At 35.8% G+C, this 21,984-nt stretch overlaps 3 protein-coding genes across 4 annotated transcripts; 2 read left to right on the plus strand and 1 right to left on the minus strand.

Annotated features, from left to right (window-relative positions):
- Nucleotides 1–3,086: 3,086 nt before the first annotated feature.
- LOC100258366 (25.3 kDa vesicle transport protein SEC22-1) lies at nt 3,087–7,286 on the plus strand. Of its 2 annotated transcripts, XM_010656102.3 has the most exons (7): nt 3,244–3,429; nt 3,915–3,974; nt 4,178–4,390; nt 4,894–5,054; nt 5,172–5,318; nt 6,491–6,567; nt 6,880–7,286. In XM_010656102.3, exons 3-7 carry the CDS (start codon nt 4,203–4,205, stop codon nt 6,961–6,963), a joined length of 657 nt encoding a protein of 218 aa, XP_010654404.1. In that variant the 5' UTR covers nt 3,244–3,429; nt 3,915–3,974; nt 4,178–4,202; the 3' UTR covers nt 6,964–7,286. The 2 variants fall into 2 exon arrangements, with proteins under 2 accessions (XP_002269715.1, XP_010654404.1); XM_002269679.4 differs by lacking the exon at nt 3,915–3,974 and having other exon boundaries at nt 3,087–3,429.
- Nucleotides 7,287–7,811: 525 nt separating this feature from the next.
- On the minus strand, nt 7,812–14,761 carry LOC100253210 (3-oxoacyl-[acyl-carrier-protein] synthase II, chloroplastic). The gene is made up of 13 exons (XM_010656103.3): nt 13,734–14,761; nt 12,770–12,975; nt 12,475–12,678; nt 12,063–12,173; nt 11,866–11,961; nt 11,652–11,697; nt 11,485–11,564; nt 10,937–11,005; nt 10,735–10,819; nt 10,455–10,609; nt 10,292–10,372; nt 8,330–8,389; nt 7,812–8,196 (listed from the first exon to the last, which is right to left on the minus strand). The coding sequence occupies exons 1-13, from the start codon at nt 14,116–14,118 to the stop codon at nt 8,080–8,082; spliced, it is 1,695 nt and encodes a 564-aa protein (XP_010654405.1). The 5' UTR covers nt 14,119–14,761; the 3' UTR covers nt 7,812–8,079.
- A 3,568-nt stretch (nt 14,762–18,329) lies between these two features.
- Nucleotides 18,330–21,809, plus strand: LOC100242956 (zinc finger CCCH domain-containing protein 62). Its single transcript, XM_002272241.4, has 9 exons — nt 18,330–18,634; nt 18,737–18,855; nt 19,344–19,458; nt 19,572–19,633; nt 20,260–20,311; nt 20,433–20,544; nt 20,643–20,741; nt 20,832–20,950; nt 21,026–21,809. Exons 1-9 carry the CDS (start codon nt 18,459–18,461, stop codon nt 21,486–21,488), a joined length of 1,317 nt encoding a protein of 438 aa, XP_002272277.1. The 5' UTR covers nt 18,330–18,458; the 3' UTR covers nt 21,489–21,809.
- Nucleotides 21,810–21,984: the final 175 nt, after the last annotated feature.

Consider the following 21,984-nt stretch of genomic DNA (forward strand, 5'->3'; position numbering starts at 1 on the left):
GATCCACTAGAGAGAGGAGAAATGCAATTTCGGACGATTATATCGTATATCTCCAGGAACGTGAGGTAGAAAGTGGAATGATGGAAGATGATCCAATCAACTTCCAACAAGCCATGAAAAGTTCCAACTCTCATAAATGGATTGAAGCCATGAATGAAGAGTACAAATCTATGCAAGACAATAAAGTTTTGGAACTTGTCCCATTACCAGTTCGTACGAAGCCCATTGGTTGTAAATGGATATTTAAAACCAAGCGGGATTCAAATGGTAATGTAGAAAGATATAAAGCACGTCTTGTAGCTAAAGGCTTTACTCAAAAAGAAGGAATTGACTTCAAAGAGACCTTCTCTCCAGTTTCTACGAAGGACTCTTTCAGGATAATCATGGCACTAGTTGCACATTATGATCTTGAGTTACATCAAATGGATGTTAAAACAGCGTTTCTCAATGGTGACATTGATGAAACAATTTATATGGTACAACCAGAAAATTTTGTGTCCGAAGACTCAAAGAATATGGTTTGTAAATTAACTAAATCCATTTATGGGCTCAAGCAAGCTTCTCGTCAGTGGTACTTTAAGTTTCATCAAATTATTGTCTCATATGGTTTTGAGGCAAATCTTATGGATGAATGTGTGTATCACAAATTCAGTGGGAGTAAGTATATTTTCCTGGTTTTATATGTCGATGACATATTGCTAGCCACAAATGATATTAGCATATTGCACGACACCAAGAGATTTTTATCAAAACATTTTGAGATGAAAGATCTTGGTGATGCCTCCTTTGTCTTAGGAATCCAGATACACCGAGATCGTTCTAGGGGTATTTTAGGATTGTCACAAAGGACCTATATTGATAAAGTCCTCCAAAGGTATGCAATGCAAAATAGCAAACCAGGTGATACCCCTGTCGCTAAAGGAGACAAATTCAGTCTTAATCAATGCCCTAAAAATAGTTTAGAAAGTCAAGAAATGCAGAAGATTCCTTACGCTTCGGTTGTGGGAAGTCTAATGTATGCTCAGGTATGTACACGTCCGGATATTGAGTACATTGTTGGCATGTTAGGCAGATATCTAAGTAACCCTGGAATGGATCATTGGAGAGCAGCCAAGAGGGTTATGAGATATTTACAGAGAACAAAAGAGTACATGCTTACATATAGGAGATTGGATCAGTTAGAGTTCATTGGGTATTCCGACTCCGACTTTGCTGGATGCCAAGACAGCAAAAGATCCACATCAGGCTATATTTATCTGTTGGCTGGTGGAGCAATTTCATGGAGGTCTGCCAAACAGACACTCGTAACTTCATCCACCATGGAAGCAGAGTTTGTAACATGTTATGAGGCATCCAATCAAGGAATATGGCTACGAAATTTTGTCATTGGGCTGCGTGTTCTGAATGGTATTGAAAGACCACTGAAGATATTTTGTGACAATAAATCAGCAGTTTTATATTCCAATAACAACAGGAGTTCTACAAAATCAAAATACATTGATATCAAGTTCCTAGTTGTAAAAGAAAAAGTACAGAGTGGACAGATATCCATAGAGCATATTGGAACAAACTCCATGATAGCGGATCCGCTTATAAAGGGATTACCACCCAAGGTCTTTCATGAGCACACTGCTCATATGGGTGTTGTCTCATTTGAGGATATCCAAATTTAGTGGGAGTTTATATTATTCATTGTATATTGCTCTATGTTATGTTTAGACATTATCTATACATTTGGATTGTGTTATGCAGAAATAAAGTATTCATTTCATTGCACTCTGTTAAATTATGCTAAAGATTTGATCTCAATAAAGTTAAGTAGGACTAGTTGGAAATAGGCATGAATAGATCACATTGCATGTAATTTCCATGTTATGCACTCATGATTGATCTATGTCATTTAGCTGTGCAGATATATGTGACCATTGTTTGGTCTAGTAACGATTGATGTAACAAAGGCCACCTTGATCCTATGTCAGTATAGTTAATGGACGAGATTGTTCAGATATACCCTAAGGACATGATAGCAAATTTTGAGCTCATAAGGTTAAGCACATTTATTTGATTACATATGCATGTGGCCCAGTGGGAGATTGTTAGATTAATTTTTGTAATTAATCTATAATTTGGGTCACACATGTAAATAATTAAAATGTGTGTGCTATCATTTAATTAAGTCTAAATATAGTGATCTAATTAATAATTGATTAATTGGCTTAAGGGTATAATTGTCATGAGATTATTATGTAAATACCATTAGACAATTATTATTTCTATGAGGGGCAGAAATATAATTGTGATAAAATTAAAACTGCCCTAGCGGTTTATAAATAGGGTTATGGTCCCCATTCTACGACTGCGCATTCCAATTTCTGAAAATCCTCTCAGAGAGAAATTGACACAGAATCTAGTGGTTAGAATTGGAAGACCATCTCAAAGGGTTTTCTTCCTATAAGGTTTCTACTTCAATGGATTCAGGTATGCTTCCGCTATTATTTTTCTACTCATTGTTTTTAATCAGGAGATTCCAGTATATATGAAATTAGGGTATTCAACTTGTTAAATATTCCAGTATATATGAAATTAGGGTATTCACCTTGTTAAATATTCCAGTATATATGAAATTAGGGTATTCATCTTGATTGATTTTAAACACCCTAAAGAAAACTTAAAATACTACAAATTTGTTTTAAAAATCACTTTATTGTTTTTAAAAAAAACCTAATAAAAACTATTAACATATTATGTTTTTGTTTTTATTGTTGGTTATTTTATTTTATTTTATTTTTATTCTGGTATAACATTTTTTTAAAATAATGATTTATTCTTAATTAAAATTTTGAGGTTGTCATTTAATTAATTAGACCGTCACATGTAAGTTTAAAAATGTTTTAATAAAAAAAAGTTACTTTCTTTTTTTTACAAGATAGAGTTGGATCAAAAAATTTTAAACTGAGTAAAATGTGTTGGTTATTTTTCGAAAAGTTGAGATTTTATTTTTTAGAGAAATTTTTGTTTCCAATATGTCGACTCTGAAGCCTACATATACATCTTTGAAATTTCGGCCAAAGATTCATTATACAACTGTGAGGGCTGTGAGTGTAAAATCAAAGGCTAAATTGGGGTTCAGCCTAATTTCAGAAGCCTCAGAAGAGTTACTGAAATTATAGAAAAATTCAAGGACCAAACGGCAAATTAAACGACCAGGAAAGGCTGGTGTTCATGAAAACAACCATCGCATTAAAGGAAGAGTCCAACTCGCCTTATATTTCCCTTCTCTCCCAAAACCCTATTTAGGGATTCTCTGTCTTTTTCTTTCATTTTCTTTAGGTTTCTCGCCCAGATCGGACGCTCTCTTCATCGTCGAAATTAAAGAAAGAGGATCGGAGGGAAGATCCGAAGAGGCAGAGGGAGACAAACGCATGAGAGGTATTTCAACATCTATCTAGATCTATATCTTATGCTATCGAATTTTCGAGTCTATATGCCATATCGCAATTGGAAATTGTGAATTCTTTTTAGACAATTTTATTGATGATAGTCTTCAGATGCGGAGATTGAATTGATAGAGTAATTTGATTTGCATGATTAGGGACTCTGAAAAGGCATAATGGTGCAATTTCAGGGCTTTGAATGACATAATTTGATTACGTTAATACTTTATGGGGATTCTAGGGGAAGAGCGTTGGTTTTTATCACGTATGATCATAATTTTGCGAATTATGTGCTTGTAAAAATAGCTGGATTCCTTTGATTTGTATGACAAATGGCAGAAACTGAGTGTCGACTATAAGGATAAAATCTTAAGATTTGTGTTTAGATTAAAATCTTTAGAATGTGACAAAAGTTGAGGCAATAATCCGATAATTGAAGAATTTGTTTCATTGGATTATTGGTATATTTCTTTCACATAGGATTCGCCAAGGACTTGAGACTGTGGATGGCAGGTCTAAAAAGGAATACTGTTACTATTGGTAAGCAGCTATTATAGAGAAATTCTGAATTAATGCTGCCTCTTGTTTCACGGGGGTTGTTATATGAACAATTAACAGATCACTGCCTGAAGTGTTTGTTACTGTACCTATGTTTGCATCTCAACTTGGGTCATATTTGACTTGTTTTCCCTTTCTGCCTATGCGATTTTGATGTTTGAGACATTGCATTTGATCTTGTATAGCTGAAGACTTTTGAAGAAGTAAAAGATGGTGAAGTTGACGTTGATTGCTCGTGTTACTGATGGGCTTCCACTAGCAGAGGGACTTGATGATGGTCGGGATTTGAAAGATGCTGAATTCTACAAGCAGCAAGTGAAGGCCTTGTTCAAGAACCTCTCAAAAGGCCAGAATGAGCCCTCAAGAATGTCAATTGAAACCGGCCCTTATATTTTTCAGTATCCACTTGCATTTGTCTATCTGATGTGTTTTTTGTTGTATCTTATTTGTAGAGTTGATAATCATTTTTCATTCTTGTGAAATTTCTGGTCTTGTTGGTAATATGTGCATTTTGCTCCATGGATATAGCTTATAAGTTTCCTATTAAACTTCTGTACGCTGTCTACAGTATCATGAATTATGAGACCTTGTTGAAAATGCCTTCTGCTTCATCATGCTTACCCAATGTGCACTGCTACTTTTGATCTTATTCACGCAGCCAATGTAATAGTTTCAAAGACTAATTTTATGCTTACACGTACCTTGCTAATTTTGGAAGTTAGATCTTTCCTAGAGAATTGACTCAGCTTGGGAAGCCTCTACCCTTTTTTCAGTCAAATGTGGTATTCCTGTTATTATTATTATTATTATTATTGTTATTATTATTATTATTATTATTATTATCATCATTTTATTCAGGTGTACACCTGAATGTTAATGTTACCTTGACCAAAGTTCTCAGTTATATTATTGAAGGACGTGTTTGTTACTTGACAATGTGTGATCGCGCTTATCCAAAGAAACTTGCCTTCCAATACCTGGAAGATCTCAAGAATGAATTTGAGCGCGTTAATGGGAATCAAATTGAAACTGCTGCAAGACCTTATGCCTTTATTAAATTTGGTGGGTTTTTATTTTTCCTTTCTATTCTCTAGCTAATTGTTATTTTGTCAATCTTGTTGTAGGTCTTGCTTTGCTGAGTTTGAATTTTTCCTTTTTCTTTTTGGTTGTGTTTTAAAGATACATTCATACAGAAAACAAAGAAATTGTACCAGGACACCCGTACTCAGCGTAATATTGCAAAACTGAATGATGAGCTTTATGAAGTCCACCAAATAATGACTCGCAATGTGCAGGAAGTACTGGGAGTTGGTGAAAAGTTAGATCGTAAGTTGCTATTTTTATTTTTAAGTACAGTACTTCTCTTGGATCCAATTGTTCCAGTTTTTCTTAATGATTTGTACAATGCATCTACTATATACTAAAGAGAAATGCCAAAATATTCTATTAGGAGCTGCAAAATTTTAATATGAACTGAGAAATGGTTGCAATTTAATAATGCATATTTAAGTGCTATATAGATTCAGAGATTAGTATATTCCCATGATTGTGTCTCCCGGAGTGTATCTCAGCAGTATTTCCCTTTGTCAATCAATGGGTGGTACTAAGTTTGAGCCTTTGCAGTATTTAAGTGGTGTAGGGAGGGACAGGCCCATCTCACAAAGGGTTTGTTTTGCTGGAAATTGTAATAAAATGCTATCCTGTCAGTTCGTTATTAAAAAAACAATAAAAAATGTTGAACAACCAATTTTTCTAGAAGTTTAAGCTTGTAGGTTTAGGGTGACAATGGATATCCTACTCTCCAACACCTTCCCTCGCAGCCTCCATTTTTGGGCTTAATATATTGGGAAATGAACATGCAGTGGTAAGGTTTGAACACTTGGCCTCTAGCCAAACAAAGCTGTGATACCGTATTGAACAACCAATTTTCCTAAAAACTGAAGCTTGCAGGATTTAGGTTCACAATGTATATCATGCTCTCCGACTAAAGTATTGTCTCATGATTGCTTGCTTGAATTCATTAGCAATTTTACATTCATCACACACTTCTAGCACATTCTGGTGAAATATTCTCTACTTTTGGCTTGATGACAACATTGATTAATTGCTTAGGTTGCTAACTATGCACAGCCTCTATGCCTGCTTTTTCGAAGCATGGATTCTCTGAAATTACTTTGAAATTGCTGTTGCAGGCATGGGGTATGACCAATTAGCGGGCACCTCAACCTAACTACCCTTTGGCCACATATTTGAGCATGTCTGGGTAGAGGTTGGAGTAGAAGTTTGTGACCTTAAATCATATCATGTTAACACCAACTCAATTGCAGTCACCCTATTTTCTCATGTGATTTTGTTCCCATGTGACACTCTGCTGGTTGCCTATTTTTTTATGCCTATCTCCTCCTGTTCATAGATATTTTTGATATGTTAAGTTTCTTGTTTAGTACTTATTTAGCATATCCTGTGTAATAAAATTCTTTCTAATTTCAATGTTGCAGAGGTCAGTCAGATGTCCAGCCGGTTGACATCAGAATCTCGCATATATGCTGATAAGGCAAGAGATCTAAATCGACAGGTTAGTTTTATCAAATTATTCAGTGGTCCACATGAGATCCATCCTGTTCCACCTTTTGGGAATGTTACTTTCTGTTGATGAGGGATTTGGCTTTGGCATGGATGTTCTCATCATCATGCTCAACCTGTGGTTTTCATGACCCTCATTTGCGATCCATGAGCAGAAGAGGAGATATGCTTGCTTTTGTTTTTCTTATGTAGGCTAAAGCTGGTTCAATTATGCCTCTACAATTCGATGTTTGAAATTTAGTATCTCCTGTAGTACATATAACTGGGATCCACATCTTATGAGCTAATGTGACTATAACTGTAGGCTTTGATTCGGAAATGGGCTCCTGTTGCAATAGTGCTTGGAGTCGTCTTCCTCCTCTTCTGGATCAGAAAGAAGATTTGGTGATTCCACTGCCAGTGATGCGGTTTCTGAAACTTGTTGCACAAATTTCTGGCTTCCTATCCATCACGACGAGCTCTCTCTTGTGGCATAGCATTCCAGGCTTTGAAGACTTCTGATTGGGTGCCTTATTCACATAAAACTCCTCAATCATGTTTGAAGGTGACCTGCTAGTTTTTGCTTGTGGCACAGTCGAGTCACGAGGACTAGTGTTATAGGTGCCTCTTAAGAGCGGAAACAAATGTGGAATTTTGTAAGAGGCCTTCTTTATAAAGACCGCCAAGATATATTCACTAATATTAGAAAGATCTAATTTCATTTTTCCTTCATGCAGGTTCTCATTCATATACATACATTAGATATTGTTCATTTTGGTCTCTTCACTGTCTCATTAATCACTCCCAACAGAATTTCAATACACTTTTCTGATCACTTACAATCATGGTAGCTTTTGTAATAAATTAGGGAGAGATCAAATAGCCATGAATAGAACAGGGTTGGGTCAAAGCTCAAGGGCAAGGTGAACAAGGGCTCATCTTTACTAAGAACATGAATCCATTGCTTTGTTCTGCCCTGATAGTGATTTGATCAAGTTGGATACTGCTTGTGCCCTAAGGATGATAATAGCTCCATCCAACAATGGCCGCATCATATGCAACAACTCTACATTTTTCACAACTTACAGATGAAATAGTCTATCAGATGGAAAGAAGCCTCCCATGCCCAGAAACAGCCAACATTGAGCTCTACTCCCAAGCAGTTTGATACGACTCCTAATGACCAGTTTAGGTATCTATTGGAAACCAGCCAACCATTCAAGGGGTTGCAATCAACAAACTGTGGCCAAGGCAATATGAACCTCAGTCAAATGTATAGCATATATTCCCTACAAGATTTGAGAATGTTTATACAGCTTCCACTACTCGCCTGTTCTTACTCTTTATGAATGCGGTAAAGAAAACCAGCTAGTATATATCAATATCATGTTAAATCTAAGAAGAACAAGTGAAAAAAAATGAGGTCAGCAACTGTCTATGGCCTGTGATCTTAGTAACCCATATGTCGGCATAGCTCCTCTCTCAGAATTACAATGGATCTCTACAAGCCGCAACCACATTGCCTTCACTTGTATGGGGCAAATAAGATGGATGAGTTGTGTCCTCCAAAGCCAAATGAGTTAGACAGAGCCACCTTTATGTCCAACCGTTCCTTCTTAGAGCCCACGAGCAAATTTGTGTCCTGATTTAGAGTGTTTTCCATATCAGATGTAAACCTTAGAGCACATTTTGATAGGGTATGAAGCTGTGCACCTACTCTAATGGTATGTGTGTGCATAGATTATTCATGTAGTGAGGAACCAAGAAAAGCTTACCACGCCTTGGTCAGGATTTTCAAGATTGATGTTTGGATGGACCCATCCAGTTTGTATTGCCTGCATTTGAAAGGAAAAAGCCAGTTTCAGAATTAAAGTATGAAATGGAAGGAAAAATACCTTCAATTATCCTGGGCAATTCCTGGCACCAAAAAGACAAACATAGATGCTTTCCATCAATTAGGGACCCACCTTTTGTTTCAAGCATGTCCATCAGTTTATTTGGTAAATCAAGTCCTTTCCCTCCTTGGGGAACGCTAATTTTAACGTTTTTTCTTTCATGCGGTTCCACAATTATCATAAATTCAAAAATTATGGAATCATGGTCATCAACCCAAGCACCAATGGGCAACCACATTTTCCCCACGATTCCAGTTCTGGATCCATGGGATATGGATATATGAGAGGAAACACAATCCTCAACTGACTAGTCTCCTAGACTGATTGAAGAAAAACTGACTGGTCTTCTTGGTTCACACCCTTCTAGTAAGGACAAACAGAATCTTTAGTAGGAAGTAAGACATGAATTGGAATAACAAATATACATAAGATGATGGCAATATCATGAGTTCAGAACTTCCATCATTTTGGTTTCATATGCCAAACATTAGGAAGTGAATGCATTGAAGGGAACTCATAAACGTGAATTAGAACAGCTAGCTAATACCAAAAGAAACCAATTACAGGTACCATGAAGCACTAGCATCCATCATAGGATAGGCTACAGAGAGTTTATTTTACTGTCTTCAACAGTGTGTGTACAACTCCTAATACAAGTTGTTTTTTAGATAAGTGAGCGCAAATATATTAAGAGGCAAAAAGCCACAAAGCATACAAGAAGTATACATAGCAGCCTAAGCAAAAACAAAAGACCAATACACTCACCAACCCTGAAGGAACAGCAAGCCATTCCAAAAAACCTAAAAGTGAAGAGGACTCCTCTCCCATATACACCCTAGCCCAACTCCACAAGTTACAAACAAAAGAATTTTTCAGCTTCTGAATAGCTAAAGAGCCCCCCCACAAAGTCCCAACCAAAATTGCCTTTTTTGCTTGGGAAGCTACTTGGGGGAAGGTCCTCACTTTGGATAGGCTGCAGAGAAGAGGGTGGCAATTACCTAATCGGTGTTTTTTGTGTGGGTACGAAGAGGAAACGATCAATCATATATTAATACATTGTACAGTGGCAAAAGGGTTGTGGAACATCATTCTTGCGTTGTGTGGTGTACAGTGGGTCTTTCCAAATTCTGTAAAGGAGGTTCTTAGTAGTTGGAAAGGCTCTTTTGTGGGGAGAAAAAGGAAAAAAGTGTGGAAGTCCATCCCGTTATTCATTTTCTGGACTATATGGAAGGAGAGGAACAGGCTAGCTTTTAAGGGGGGTGTGTTGGCTTATCAGAATTTAAAAACTTCGCTTGTATACATTATTCGGGGATGGGCTAAAATGTACATTGATATGGAGTCGAAATCCCTAATAGGTTTCTTGGAGTGGTTAGCCTCCAAATAGGGTTTGGGTCGTGTTGTTTTTTGTTTGAGGGGATGGTAGTCTCGTATACTTCCTGTATGCCTTGAGGCTATTTGCCTTTTTATATATATCATTTGCTTATAAAAAAAAGAAGCTAAAGAGCCCCTCCTGAAAGCTAATCTATTTCTCTCCTTCCAAACCGTCCAAAAAATACACAACGGAATGAAAGTCCAAATCTTTTTCCTCTTTTCCCCCACAAAAGGGCCCCTCCAACTAAATAACATCTCTTTAACTGTCTTTGGGAACACCCAATTAGCCCCAAACAAGGCCAGGACAATCTCCCAAAGAACCCTTACAACTATACAGTGTAAAAGAATATGATTTACATTTTCCTCTTCACAACCACACAAAAAACACTTGTTGAAGTTCCACATCATGTTTTGTTCAAATTATATGAGTGATTTCAGTATATTGTTTAGCAGAATTCAGATGCTGATTACCTTTACTGTTGCAACAGCTTCTACAGCACCGGAAGCTCCTAGTAGGTGACCAATCATGGACTTAGTTGAGTTTACTCTTAGCTGAAAAAAGAGAAATCAAATAAAAAATGATAACAGAATCATAATAAAATCTTACGAGATATATAATGTAATTTCATATAACCTTGGGATTCTGGCCAAAACAACGAATTAGAGCTTGGAACTCTTTTAGATCACCAGATGGGGTTGATGTAGCATGTGCATTTATGTAATTGACATCTTCTCTAGCTACCCCAGCTTGAGCTAAAGCCTTCTCTATGCAAAGAACCACACCTGTCCCTGATTTTGGGAACAAAATCGCGAGTCATTAATTCAAATCTCAACCAGCCTTACAAAGTTTTTCCATGACTGTAGTAGCATTCTTCAAGATGAAACTTATTAGCCTAAAAGCCATGATTGCTCACCTTCTGGATGAGGTTCAGTCATGTGATAAGCATCACAAGTGAAGCTTCCACCCAAAAACTCTGCATAGATATTTGCACCTCTTCTCTGTCAAACAAGTAAGAAAAGGTATTTAAGCTGAAAGTACTCAGCCATATGAAGCAGCTTTTGAAAGAGCCTCTATGTTCAGTACATGTAAACAAAACTGAGTTGCAGAAAGTATACCTTTGCATGTTCTAGCTCTTCCAGCAGCAGGACCCCAGCTCCCTCTCCCATGACAAACCCATCACGATTCTGCTCAGTTAAAATCATACCTCATATCAAGAATTGCATCAAGAGGAAGAATATAGAATCTTAGATTTGGATAACACGAGTATCCACCATCGTCACAATCATTCCAATGGTATCATGCAAGAATCTTAATGGTATCAGCTAATCTAGAGATTATATGCAATATTTTCTTGACCAAATCTTTCACTCTTAATCTTTCCTGATTTTGAAAAGCATATGGTTAAATTAAGCACATATCTTGACTCTCATCATGCTAATATAGCTTTGACTGGCAAACATTATTGCATTTAGGTTTTGACTGATAAACTTCTGCGTGTTTACCATGCTTGTTTATGGCCAGATTAACAAATTATATGTGGCAAATAGGGCAGAAACATATCAAGAGTCAGCTTTCTATTTCATGTTGTGGACCCAAGGTTGGCACACTTCATGACATAAGAAAAAGGTTGACCAAGTAGAAGACTGAAAGTTTGAAATAATACAATATCCCATGGGCGTGAAGCTTTTGCTGGATCGCTATTCCTCTGTGAAAGAGCTCTGCATGCCACAAAACCTCCCAAACCTGCAATCAAATCATCACATAAAAATGATAAGTTTGTGAAGATGATTAACATAGACACATCCAGAATGAGAAAGGCATAAATAATACCTATCGGTATAATTGCTGCATCAGAACCACCACAAAGCATCATGTCCTGCAAGTTTCCACATGTTAAAAAGCTCGTTTCTGAAAAATGTGCACTCTTGTTTTTTCCACATTTTAGTACTAGATACTGAATAAGCGGGAATAAGCTCCTACAAGAAATTCAGAATTTACATAAACTCGCATCAATGTGTTGGTGAGACTAAATTGGGCCACCTACTGTTTCACCTCTGATGATATGGTTTGCTGCATTAAGTATACAGAAATTGCTTGTTGCACACGCTGTAGATATTGAGTAGTTTGGGCCCATCCATCCCTGCAGTTTAGCATTTAATAAAAACAAAAGATCATGTTTAACAAATTTGGAATACATCATAAATCTATCCTAATTTTCCAGCAACATTGACTGTGACTTACCAAATCCATTGCAAGCATAGCAGAGCCCATATTAGTTGTAGCAAAAGGCACACAGAAAGGGTTCATCTTCCTATATGAAATCCTTAGGGCTTCAATAGCATCATTAAAAACCTGTTTAAAATAGACCATTATGCCATAGGAAGTAAGCAGAAGAATACTTGAGTATGGAAATTGATGTTGATTCATGGATAAATCTGGAGTATGATGGTATGGTGTAAAACCAGTTCTGTGATGTCTCCCATATCTGTGGTTCACCTGGCACTCATTAAGAGGCTCTGTACCATCCTATTTTGTGCCAGGAGATCTTCAGAGCAGTGGCTAATAGAAGAAATTTGGTTTTCAAAGTGTCAATTGTCAGTTCTTGGCAAACAATCTTTGTTTGTTCCTTACGTGCATGAAAGCTTAGACTTACCTTCATTCCTCCCATTGCAGAGCCTATCAAAACCCCACATCTAGCTTTGTCTAACTCGCTCATGACATCTTCAGTTACACCACCATCAGCCAGTGCTTTCTTTCCTGCAGTGAGCATATAAAGCATAAATTTGTCTGCCCTCTTAGAAAGTTTTGGCGCAACCCATCCATCTGTTGAGAAAGACTTGATTTCTCCAGCAATTCTCTGTTTAAAAAAAAATACATAAATAAAAAGTAGAATCAACATCTGGGACTGAACCATCACTGCAAGGGTCAGAGAATTGGTAAGGACCTACCGTGGGAAACTGAGCACAGTCAAACGCCTCTATCTCACTTATGCCACTAACACCTTCAAGAAGATTATTGTAGAAAACATCCAGATCATGACCAACTGGAGTTACAACTCCCATGCCTGTCACAACAACCCGCCTTTGCTTCGTAAGAGGTTTCTTCTTTGCTGTGACTTCTGCTGCAGGCTTCACAGCCACTGCCATATTTTTGTCTAAAACCATAAAAAAAATGCACAGATCACAATTCGGCATGCATGATGAACATTACCATCACTAACTACCACTAGCAACATGCAGCAGCTCACTAATTACTGAGCTTGTGTACCTGGTGGGGGGCAGGATGTGGGGTATTTGTACATCATTGTTAGAAAATAGGCGTTATTATGGTGCATTACACCACCTACATCACCATTAATTGGTTTAAGATATAGAAGTATGACTATAATAACTTATCTTCTTTCTCCACCAACTTCCATTGCTTGAAATTCTGCACAATAATTAGATTCATGGTACCTGCTACTTTCTCTCCATAAATTCACAACAACAGAATTTAAATTCACAAGTCCTTATTCCCATCAATTAATGAGTGGGGAAATTTCAAGCATTAGATTGAACAAGATAACCACCTTGCTTGTACATTAGATCTCAAACCTCAAAATCATGTACTAAGATAAACAAGGAAAAATTGTACAAACTGCATAGATATTAGGCCCCCTTCAAGAGCCCACATCCTTAAGCTAAACAAAAACAATTGAAATAGGCATCAAACAAAATGAACTCAGTACCCTATCTAAATATACCCTGCAGAAGATCTAAGAGGATGGATCAGGTAAAGTACTAACAAGTCCAAAGTTCTTTGTAAACTATAGCAGAACCTGATAATTTCAATTATAAAAGAAAATGCATAAAAGGAATCAGCAATGATTGAAACAATATAACAAAATCCTGGCAAAAAATTCAGAGTCATTACCAGAATGGGCAGCTCGATTCATGCGCCTTTGCCTGTGATTCATTGGGGAGGGCTTGGATCCGAAGAGTGAGAACCCATTGTCGCCAAAGAAGGCCAGAGATGAGGAGAGCCCTTTGGAGCTGGAATAGGCCTCGCAGGGCTCGAAAGCGAGACAAGAGCTCATCAGATTGTGGATACTGGACCCATAGAAAGATGAAATCCAGCCACTTGAGAAATAATCAACACCACCATTGCTGCATTGTAGCCTTCGTTTGGCCCACCGACTCAGTCTCTTTGGTGTCTGAAACATTGACGATTTCAGAGGGTGGTCTTTCTCGCATGCCACTGACATGCAAGCTGCGACAAGCCACGTACAGAGAGGAGACGCAACAGAGGAAGCCGCCATTGAAAAACCCAAGCCAAACCAAACAGACCCAGATAAATAATTCGACAACCCAGCAAGAATTACCAAGAAATACAATCAAAGCAGAGAAGAACCAATACAGCAAGCCTTGAAAGCCCAAACCAAGCAAACCCAGATAGAAAATTCACAGAGAAACGCAATCAAAGCAGAGGAGAGTCGCCATTAAACAGCCCAAGCCAAACTAAACAGACCCAGACGGAGAATCAAGAACCCAGGAAGAACTAAGAGGAAATGCAATCAAAACCAACCAAACCAAACAGACCCAGACGGAAAATTTACAGAGAAATACAATTGAAGTAGAGGAGACTCGCTATTGAAAAGACCACGAATTCAGCCAGAATCTAAAAAAACAAACAAAAACCACGAAGACCCAGATGGGAAATTTAAGAAGGAAGGGAGTGAGAAGTGAGGAAATGGGTGGATTTCATATAAAGAAGAAGTGGGGTGATACGGGAGTTGGGATCAGAGGGAAAGAGCAGAAGGGAATCGAAGCGCTCATGGATGTGAAGCAGTTTGAAACACCTGGGATTTTCACCAAATCTGAGTGGTGTGAGATGGAGGATGGAGAGTGAGTATACAAAATATGCAAGAATACAAATGGATGGATCTCTGATCACAAATATGTGTAACAAATAGGACTCCTGTACGTCCTTGTAAAAAGAGTCAAAAGACCCTTTACCAGTTTACCCTATAATATCAGGTTTTCACACAAACATTTTCTAGGGAAAATAAGAGAAAATTTACTATATTCTTTTATATAAGTAAGTCATAAATATTAACCCTTACATATGAATAAAGTAAAGTATGGCAGCAAAAATTAGAATGCTAATTTGTTTTTGGAAAACCAAAAATTTAATTATTATTCAAAAAATTTCCTTTTTGTTAAAAAAAAAAAATTTGTCAAAATTTTTTTACTCTCATTTATCAAAATTTTACATTAAGAAACAATGTCCAAAATATTAATCTTGTCGGAAAATATTTTGGGACCCATTAAAAATTAAATTTATATATATATATATATATATATAAATGAATGAATAAGAGCTTGATATTTTAAGTATCAGGACTCAAGAACTATGAAGCAATGAAGATGTGGGTAGAATTGAACTACTTTTTGAGGTGCAATATGATGATCATATTTATTATCCAACAACTATGCAGGAGAATTATGAATGGAAGAAAGATTACAAATTCTAGCAAAATGACAGTGAGGGAGTGATTTGAGGTAAGGATTTAAGTGGGTTTAGTGATACCTTTGGCTTCATTTTACTTCTCACAAGTCACAACTTCCATTAAAGTGAGTCGGAGTTTTTGAAAATGAACTTTATTTGCTTTACCAAACAAATTAATTCCAAAAAACAAAAAACCCAAATCAATTTGTTTAAAGTGGTTTTTTTTTTCATCTGTTCTTCCTTCTTTTCCCTTTACAATTCATTTTTTTTTCCTCAGATGTAAAAGTCCATGAATTTATTCATATGCCCATGTTTTCTTCCATACCTAAATCTAGGAAAGCCCTAATTCTAATCCCTGAATCCATTCCTTTCATCCTTTTTAGGTGCCTGCTGCTTTTTTAAAAAATGGAAGGGGATAAATATTAGGGTTAGTTTTTTTTTTTTTATTGATTTAAATATTTTTTAAAAAAAATATTAATTGATTAAAAGGGAAGAAAATATCCCAAATTTGTAAAACCAACATCTCTCATTTTTTAACTTGAAAAATGACCAATTTTTGACATAAATACCCTTTAATATATTCACTAATTTATATATATGCTTTAAAAGAAAATGTTATTTTTATAAGAAAAAAGTGAAAGTATTCTTGTCCAAAATTAGTAATTTTTTGAGTAAAAAAAGTGAGGTTAGATTCGTAATTTCATTTTTTTTTTCTCTTTTAATTGATTATTCCTAAAAAAAAAAAAGGAAATCAGGATATATGAGTAAATTTATATATTCTTTTATATTTATGGTAAATATATAAAAGGGAGATCATTGAAATGGGAGGTGTATATAAAATTCATAGCTTTAAAATTCGTGCGCATATCAATCCAAAGTCACCGGTCCTTGAAAATGCTTTCATCTATTAAACATGGAGCATCGTGACAGCAATCCAGACCATTGGAAGTATATTATAAATCTAAGCCGTTGGACGAGGGTATAAGCAAATAAAGCCAAAGTGACCAATTATGGAAAATGCTTAATACATTCCTTAAATATCCATTGAATGTGAGGACATTGATTAAAAAAGGATACCCATTTACTGTTGATCTAAAGCCTTAATAGGGTGAGAATGAGAGAGGACTTGTTCTTGAATTCCAAGGCCTAAGATCAAATGAAGCACTGCAACTTAAGAGAAAAGATGAAATTTTCATGGGTTTTGTTTGACAATTAAGCAATGGTTTTTATATGTTATCATTGAATTCTAAATGCCTTTTCTATGTCATTAATTAGGTTGAGGGATTTGTTTGTGGTTTCTCTATGATATTAGTTCGATACATACAAAAAACGAGATCAATCAAGTCATGTCATATATACATTTTAAATGTTATTTTTTTGTATCTAAATCTAATCTTAGTCTTGCATTTGATATCATTTATATGTATCTTGATCTCATAAATTTATATGTTCATTCAATGATCTAGATTTTATAACTGTTGGAGTTGGGTTTAGGTGTTCAAAGGGTTAACCCAACCCGACCCAATAAATGGGAGAAATAAGAGGAGTGAGAGTTTAAAATTATTAAAAAACTGTCTTTATTAAATAATAAAAAAAGTTTAAAGGGATTGTAAAGAATTCACCGAAATGATTTAATGATTTAAATAAATGGAGTTCCCCAAATATTGAACTTTGAGAAAGGTAGATTATAAATTAGTATGATAAAATTGTTAAAATGAATTAAGATGTTCAATGAAAAAAAGATTTCTTCTTCTTCATCTATTATTTTTGTTCTTACAACATAACAATCAAATCTCGATTCTTAGATTTTTCGAATAAAACATCAATTTTTTTTTCTCTCATAGAGTTGTCTCCCCTTGAAAGACACTATAGAGAGAGGTCTTTTTTTTTTTTTTTTTTTTCTCCTTGAATACAAAATAAACATGCATTCTACTTTCCAAGAAAAAAAAAATTATTTCTTGAAGTTTTTTTTGTTCTTCTCCATGAAAATGAAAGTCAAGGCTCTTATACTATGAAAAAATAATTGTTCTCGTATTCGTAATTTCATTCGTGACTTAGACGAAAAAATTAATCAATGAAACAACTAATTGAGATTCTTGGATATTTCAAAAAATAACCCGAAAATCTTATTTTTTATTAATAATATATTTTTAAAGACATAAGTTGCATTTTTGAGAGGTACTACTCCCATGCTTTAGTATTTTCCTTTATTTATTTTGGCTTGGATAAGATATTTAAGAAATATTGTTTTCATTGATGGCCTTTGATTCCTTTTGGGAAACAACTTTCCCTTCTCATAAGTTATACAAGAATCTTTGAATTGGTCAGTCATATGATCATCATATGACATTAATTTAGGGTTGGTATTGAACTATATTAACTAAGGCTGAGACAAACTTGTTGGTACACAGTAAAAAAGAAGGTGTCTCTATAGATTCCAAGATATAGATAAAATCATTGCAATGTGTTTTCATATAGATCACTCGAGACGTGTAAATATGTGTTTGGTGCGCAATTAACGATTGAAGGCGATTTAATACTTGAGGCCGGTTAGGTTCCACTCTCATTGTGCTTGTTTAGGATAGTCTGTCTGCTACTTTGGATCCAGACAAATTATTCACTAAACCTTAGGCCCTCCTTTCAGATGACGATGAATATGAATGACTATAGGGAACAAAATAACAATGAGGGCTCATGAGACATAAGACATTAATTTTGAATTTCATTTTTTTTTTTTTTAAAAAAAAAAGATTAGGCATGAGCTAGACATTAAGGATTAATTAACTCTATTTTTATTGATTGATTTAATTATTTTAATCTTTTTGAACTTATTTTTCATATTAAATACAACAAGTAATTGATTAAGATGGAATTGTTACAAAATTAGTTTTTTTTTTTTTAATTTTAATGTATTTTTAAATATTTTTTAGAATATCATGAGAGAGAATTTAAAATATGAAAAATATTTTGATATTTTAAAAAAAGAATGATATTTTTGTTAATCTTTCTTTGTATTCAAAATATTTTACCCGTTTTTCCTCTCATTTGCAACGGTCGCATTTTTCATCAGACAAACCCATCCAAAATCTTTGACAGAACCTCTCTTGAAAAGAGGGATCTCAGAAGATCAAAGACCGAAAGAACTCATCAATGGCGCCTTCTGAGCAACTCCCTAATGTAGTTATGGAAGAGGATGATTACAGTGAAACCGAAGGATCCGACTCTGAAGATTCGAACGATTCCCAAGATGACCCAACATATGACATTTTTGAGGAAACTCAATCTGGGTTTTCAAATCTCTCAATGGAGAAGAAGTCAAAATCTCGGTTAGTGTGTGTTTATGCTGTTAATCAGATTTTTTATGTTGATTTATTGTCAAAACCTTTGTCTTTGTGTTGAAATTTATTTGGGTTTTTTCGCATTTGCAGTATTCAGAAAGAAATGGATATGGGTTTTGTGGAAGACCTGGATGACGTGGAAATAGTTGCGCCAGTGCTTGATGAGAAAGATGAGAAAAGCTTTGAGATGGTTCAAAAAATGATAGAAGGTCAGCGAGAGTTCCTTTCTAGGTGTTACCCTCTGTTTGGTTGCTGAGAAATCAAGGACAAGAAAGTAAAAGGAAGAAATGTCGATCTTTTGCTTATGTTGTTTCGGCTTCCAAAGAGAATTAAAACTCGATCAAGTACTTGTATTACTAGGAAAAAAAGCGTTTTCGTTTTCGTTTTTTCCCCTCCCATCAAATCCCAGATGATTAAAATCTCGCATTCAAAATTAATTTTCTCTTCTTTGCCTGCATTCTCAAAATCCCAACAGAGCAAAATTCCATTTGCAGAAGAAATCTCAAGTGAAGTAGTTGTACGTAAGGTTCAATTGGGTGGGGTATTTTGCTTTCTCAAATCCAAAATAATTAATAATCTAAGCTTCATTTTTATTTTTTTTTCATTTTCATTTTCCTACCATTTCTCATCAACCAAAAAAGCTCTATTACATATCTCTATATGTAAATATGACTTTTATGTTATTCCTTTGTGGTAGCTGGTCAGTTAGAGAAACTGAAAGTGGATCAATGCAAGGTTTATTTGAGGAAGAATGGATTGAGACTCACAGGCAATAAAGAGACACTGATTCAACGCATTAAGGAGCATCTAGGGTAATTTCATTTTCTTGTATTGTGATTATTCACTTCTCACAATTTTTTTCCCTTTCCTTTTTTAATTTTCCTGACCTCCTATACCTTTCCTTAATTTTGATTCTGCTTCTCAGTATCATAAATGGTGGTGGTGAGAAGAAATACCCAGTCTCTAGCTTTGTCCTGAACTGTAAAGGTACACATTTAACTTGTATTTTTTTCTCATCAATTTGAAGGATTTAGTGATTTTGATATGACTTATGGGTGGTGTTTGGTGTTCGAGTAGAACTATCTTCGGATGTTTCATGTCATTTTAGTACAACTTCTGGGTTGTGTCCCATTCAAGATTTGGCATACTGGGTTCTGGTGATTCAGTAAAACATCTTAGGATCCTGCATACTACCGGGTTTTTTGGGCTTTGTCTCTATTGGGTTCTGTAATTGATTTCTTAGTAGCTGGTTTGTTGTGGGAGCATCATAAACTAGTTCACACAATTACACAAAAAATATGCTTCAGTTCTAGGTTGCTCCTGGATCAAGTCTTGACCATCTCATCTGAAAACCAATTGGTATCCAATAAGGATAGGCTAAGCCTTTTATAGCATTTGACCACCATCATTTGGGTGACCACCATCATTTTGGTGATCCATACTCGGGTTTAAGAGCAGCATTGTTTCACCCCCAATAGTTGTGAATAAGGTTTTATAGATATACATTTTCTTTCATGTCCAAAAATATTTTGGTTCAATTCTAGTTTGTGGTTGCTTTGAAGACTTCAAATATATGCCTTTTCTTTCATGTCTAAAATGGGGTGTGTTTGCAGGGGATGCTTGCACAGGAGATGTGGTTATGTTTGAACAAAATGTTTATGAAATGTAGGTGTTTTATCCATTTTGCAGTTGATCTATAACAATCTTGGGTTTTGCTTTTAACCGTATCCCCTTGATATAAGCTTTTTCTAACTTAGAATTTCCTTCACCCACTTGTTCTTCTCAGGTTCAATATAGCTTCTAGGAGTGCCAGTGGCCCTCCATGTGGTTCCAGGATTATTGCAGGCCACATTGTGAAAGACAGCTATGGTGCTGCCAAACAACAGCATACATTCACGGTGAGCTTAAAAGACGAATTGTATAAGCATGGCAGACTTGCTAAGAGATTATCATTGAGGTGTTAAGATTATTTACCTTTTTGAGGCCTATTGACCAGATTGAAGTCCTATGGAGCAAAGGCGAGAAACCGCTCCCCCCACTTCATCCCCTACTAATTAAGGGCCGAAACCTCTATCGTTTGAAGACTCTGAGACAGGTTTTGTACCATATAAAACCGCTCCATTGTTATTCTTCTTTATCAACTATTGATATTAAGTGAATAACTGATCTTCAATCTCAACTTTAGAGATGGGAAGATGAAGGGGAGAGGCAGAAAGTTTTAATGGAAAAGCATTCCAGGGGTTCTCTTGCCAGGTCTGACAGAGAAGCAAGGATCCAAGAGAAGGAAATGCGCAAGAACAATAGGTATTTTGATGCATTTATCACATAACATGAACTGCAGCCAATTTATCTTTACATTCTGAGGCTGTGTATGTGTAGGCATTTGAAGGTTACCAGAAAAGCTGAGCTGAAGAAAAATGAATCTCAGTCGAATCCAACAAAGCCAGGTTTATCAGTTGATTCAGGAAAATTGGTCCAACCTCCAACACAACAAAAGCAAAGCAGCAATCAGGATCAACAATATCCTCCACTTCAAAGGGAAAATTTATGTCCCAATACTTGCAAAGAAAACATTGGGGTTCCACAAAATATGCTCAAGTTTCCTCAGGAAATTCAGCACAGTAAGCATGATGGGTGTTTTGCTAATAATCATAGCCATAGGGAACCATTGAGAAGCATGAACCATTTTCCTCCAGTCATTCCATTACAGAGGGGCTATCCTCCAATGCCCCCTTCATGGGGCCACAACGACAAACAAGTATGCAGACATTATGCTAAAGGAAGATGCTACTTTGGAGATAACTGTAAATTTTTGCATGATTTGAGAAAAGAGAATATGTGATCCAAGGAGTGAAATAGAGCTGATTGTACTACTGCTGGCATCCTGAAATATCTGTTGCTAATCCTCCAAAATGTCTATCTCAGAGATGGGGGTGGACATACTATTTACAGAAGGAAGGAAGCTGTTTTTGGAGACAACCACAAACTTTTACTTGTTTGAGAGATTGTTATCAAAGGAGAGAATTCAAGTGGTTGTGCTGGTCTTCTGAAATTTCCATTGCTCATGGCATTTTGTGTAAATTGGGGGTTCCCTTTGGGACAGCCCTCTCTTATTCTCAGGTTTTTTTCTCTCGGAAGGCAATCTTCATTCCTTTGCAATCAACTTTAGCAACCAGAATTCTATTCTCATTTCATCCCATGTTTGATTGGTAATTGAATATGATTAAATCAAACATGAGAATAGAATAAATATTTATATACGAGATATATTAATTTTAATTTTAAAGTTAAGAAATATATATTTTATTTAACATAAATTTAAATAAATATTATTATAA

The sequence above is a fragment of the Vitis vinifera genome, chromosome 9, assembly GCF_030704535.1.
Source record: "Vitis vinifera cultivar Pinot Noir 40024 chromosome 9, ASM3070453v1".
In the NCBI taxonomy this organism is placed as follows: domain Eukaryota; kingdom Viridiplantae; phylum Streptophyta; class Magnoliopsida; order Vitales; family Vitaceae; genus Vitis; species Vitis vinifera.

Bases quoted from the DNA above. Each gene is read 5' to 3' on its own strand.
- LOC100242956 (XM_002272241.4), top strand. From the start codon at position 18,459: ATGGCGCCTTCTGAGCAACTCCCTAATGTAGTTATGGAAGAGGATGAT. The intron at 19,634-20,259 runs GTACACATTTAA...GTGTGTTTGCAG, and splicing joins CTTTGTCCTGAACTGTAAAG to GGGATGCTTGCACAGGAGAT. The intron at 20,951-21,025 runs GTATTTTGATGC...GTGTATGTGTAG, and splicing joins GAAATGCGCAAGAACAATAG to GCATTTGAAGGTTACCAGAA.
- LOC100258366 (XM_002269679.4), top strand. From the start codon at position 4,203: ATGGTGAAGTTGACGTTGATTGCTCGTGTTACTGATGGGCTTCCACTA. The intron at 5,055-5,171 runs GTGGGTTTTTAT...TGTGTTTTAAAG, and splicing joins TTATGCCTTTATTAAATTTG to ATACATTCATACAGAAAACA. The intron at 6,568-6,879 runs GTTAGTTTTATC...CTATAACTGTAG, and splicing joins CAAGAGATCTAAATCGACAG to GCTTTGATTCGGAAATGGGC.
- LOC100253210 (XM_010656103.3), bottom strand. From the start codon at position 14,118: ATGGCGGCTTCCTCTGTTGCGTCTCCTCTCTGTACGTGGCTTGTCGCA. The intron at 12,679-12,769 runs GTAGGTCCTTAC...TTTTTTAAACAG, and splicing joins ACTGTGCTCAGTTTCCCACG to AGAATTGCTGGAGAAATCAA. The intron at 8,390-10,291 runs GTAATCAGCATC...TTTCAAATGCAG, and splicing joins AAGCTGTTGCAACAGTAAAG to GCAATACAAACTGGATGGGT.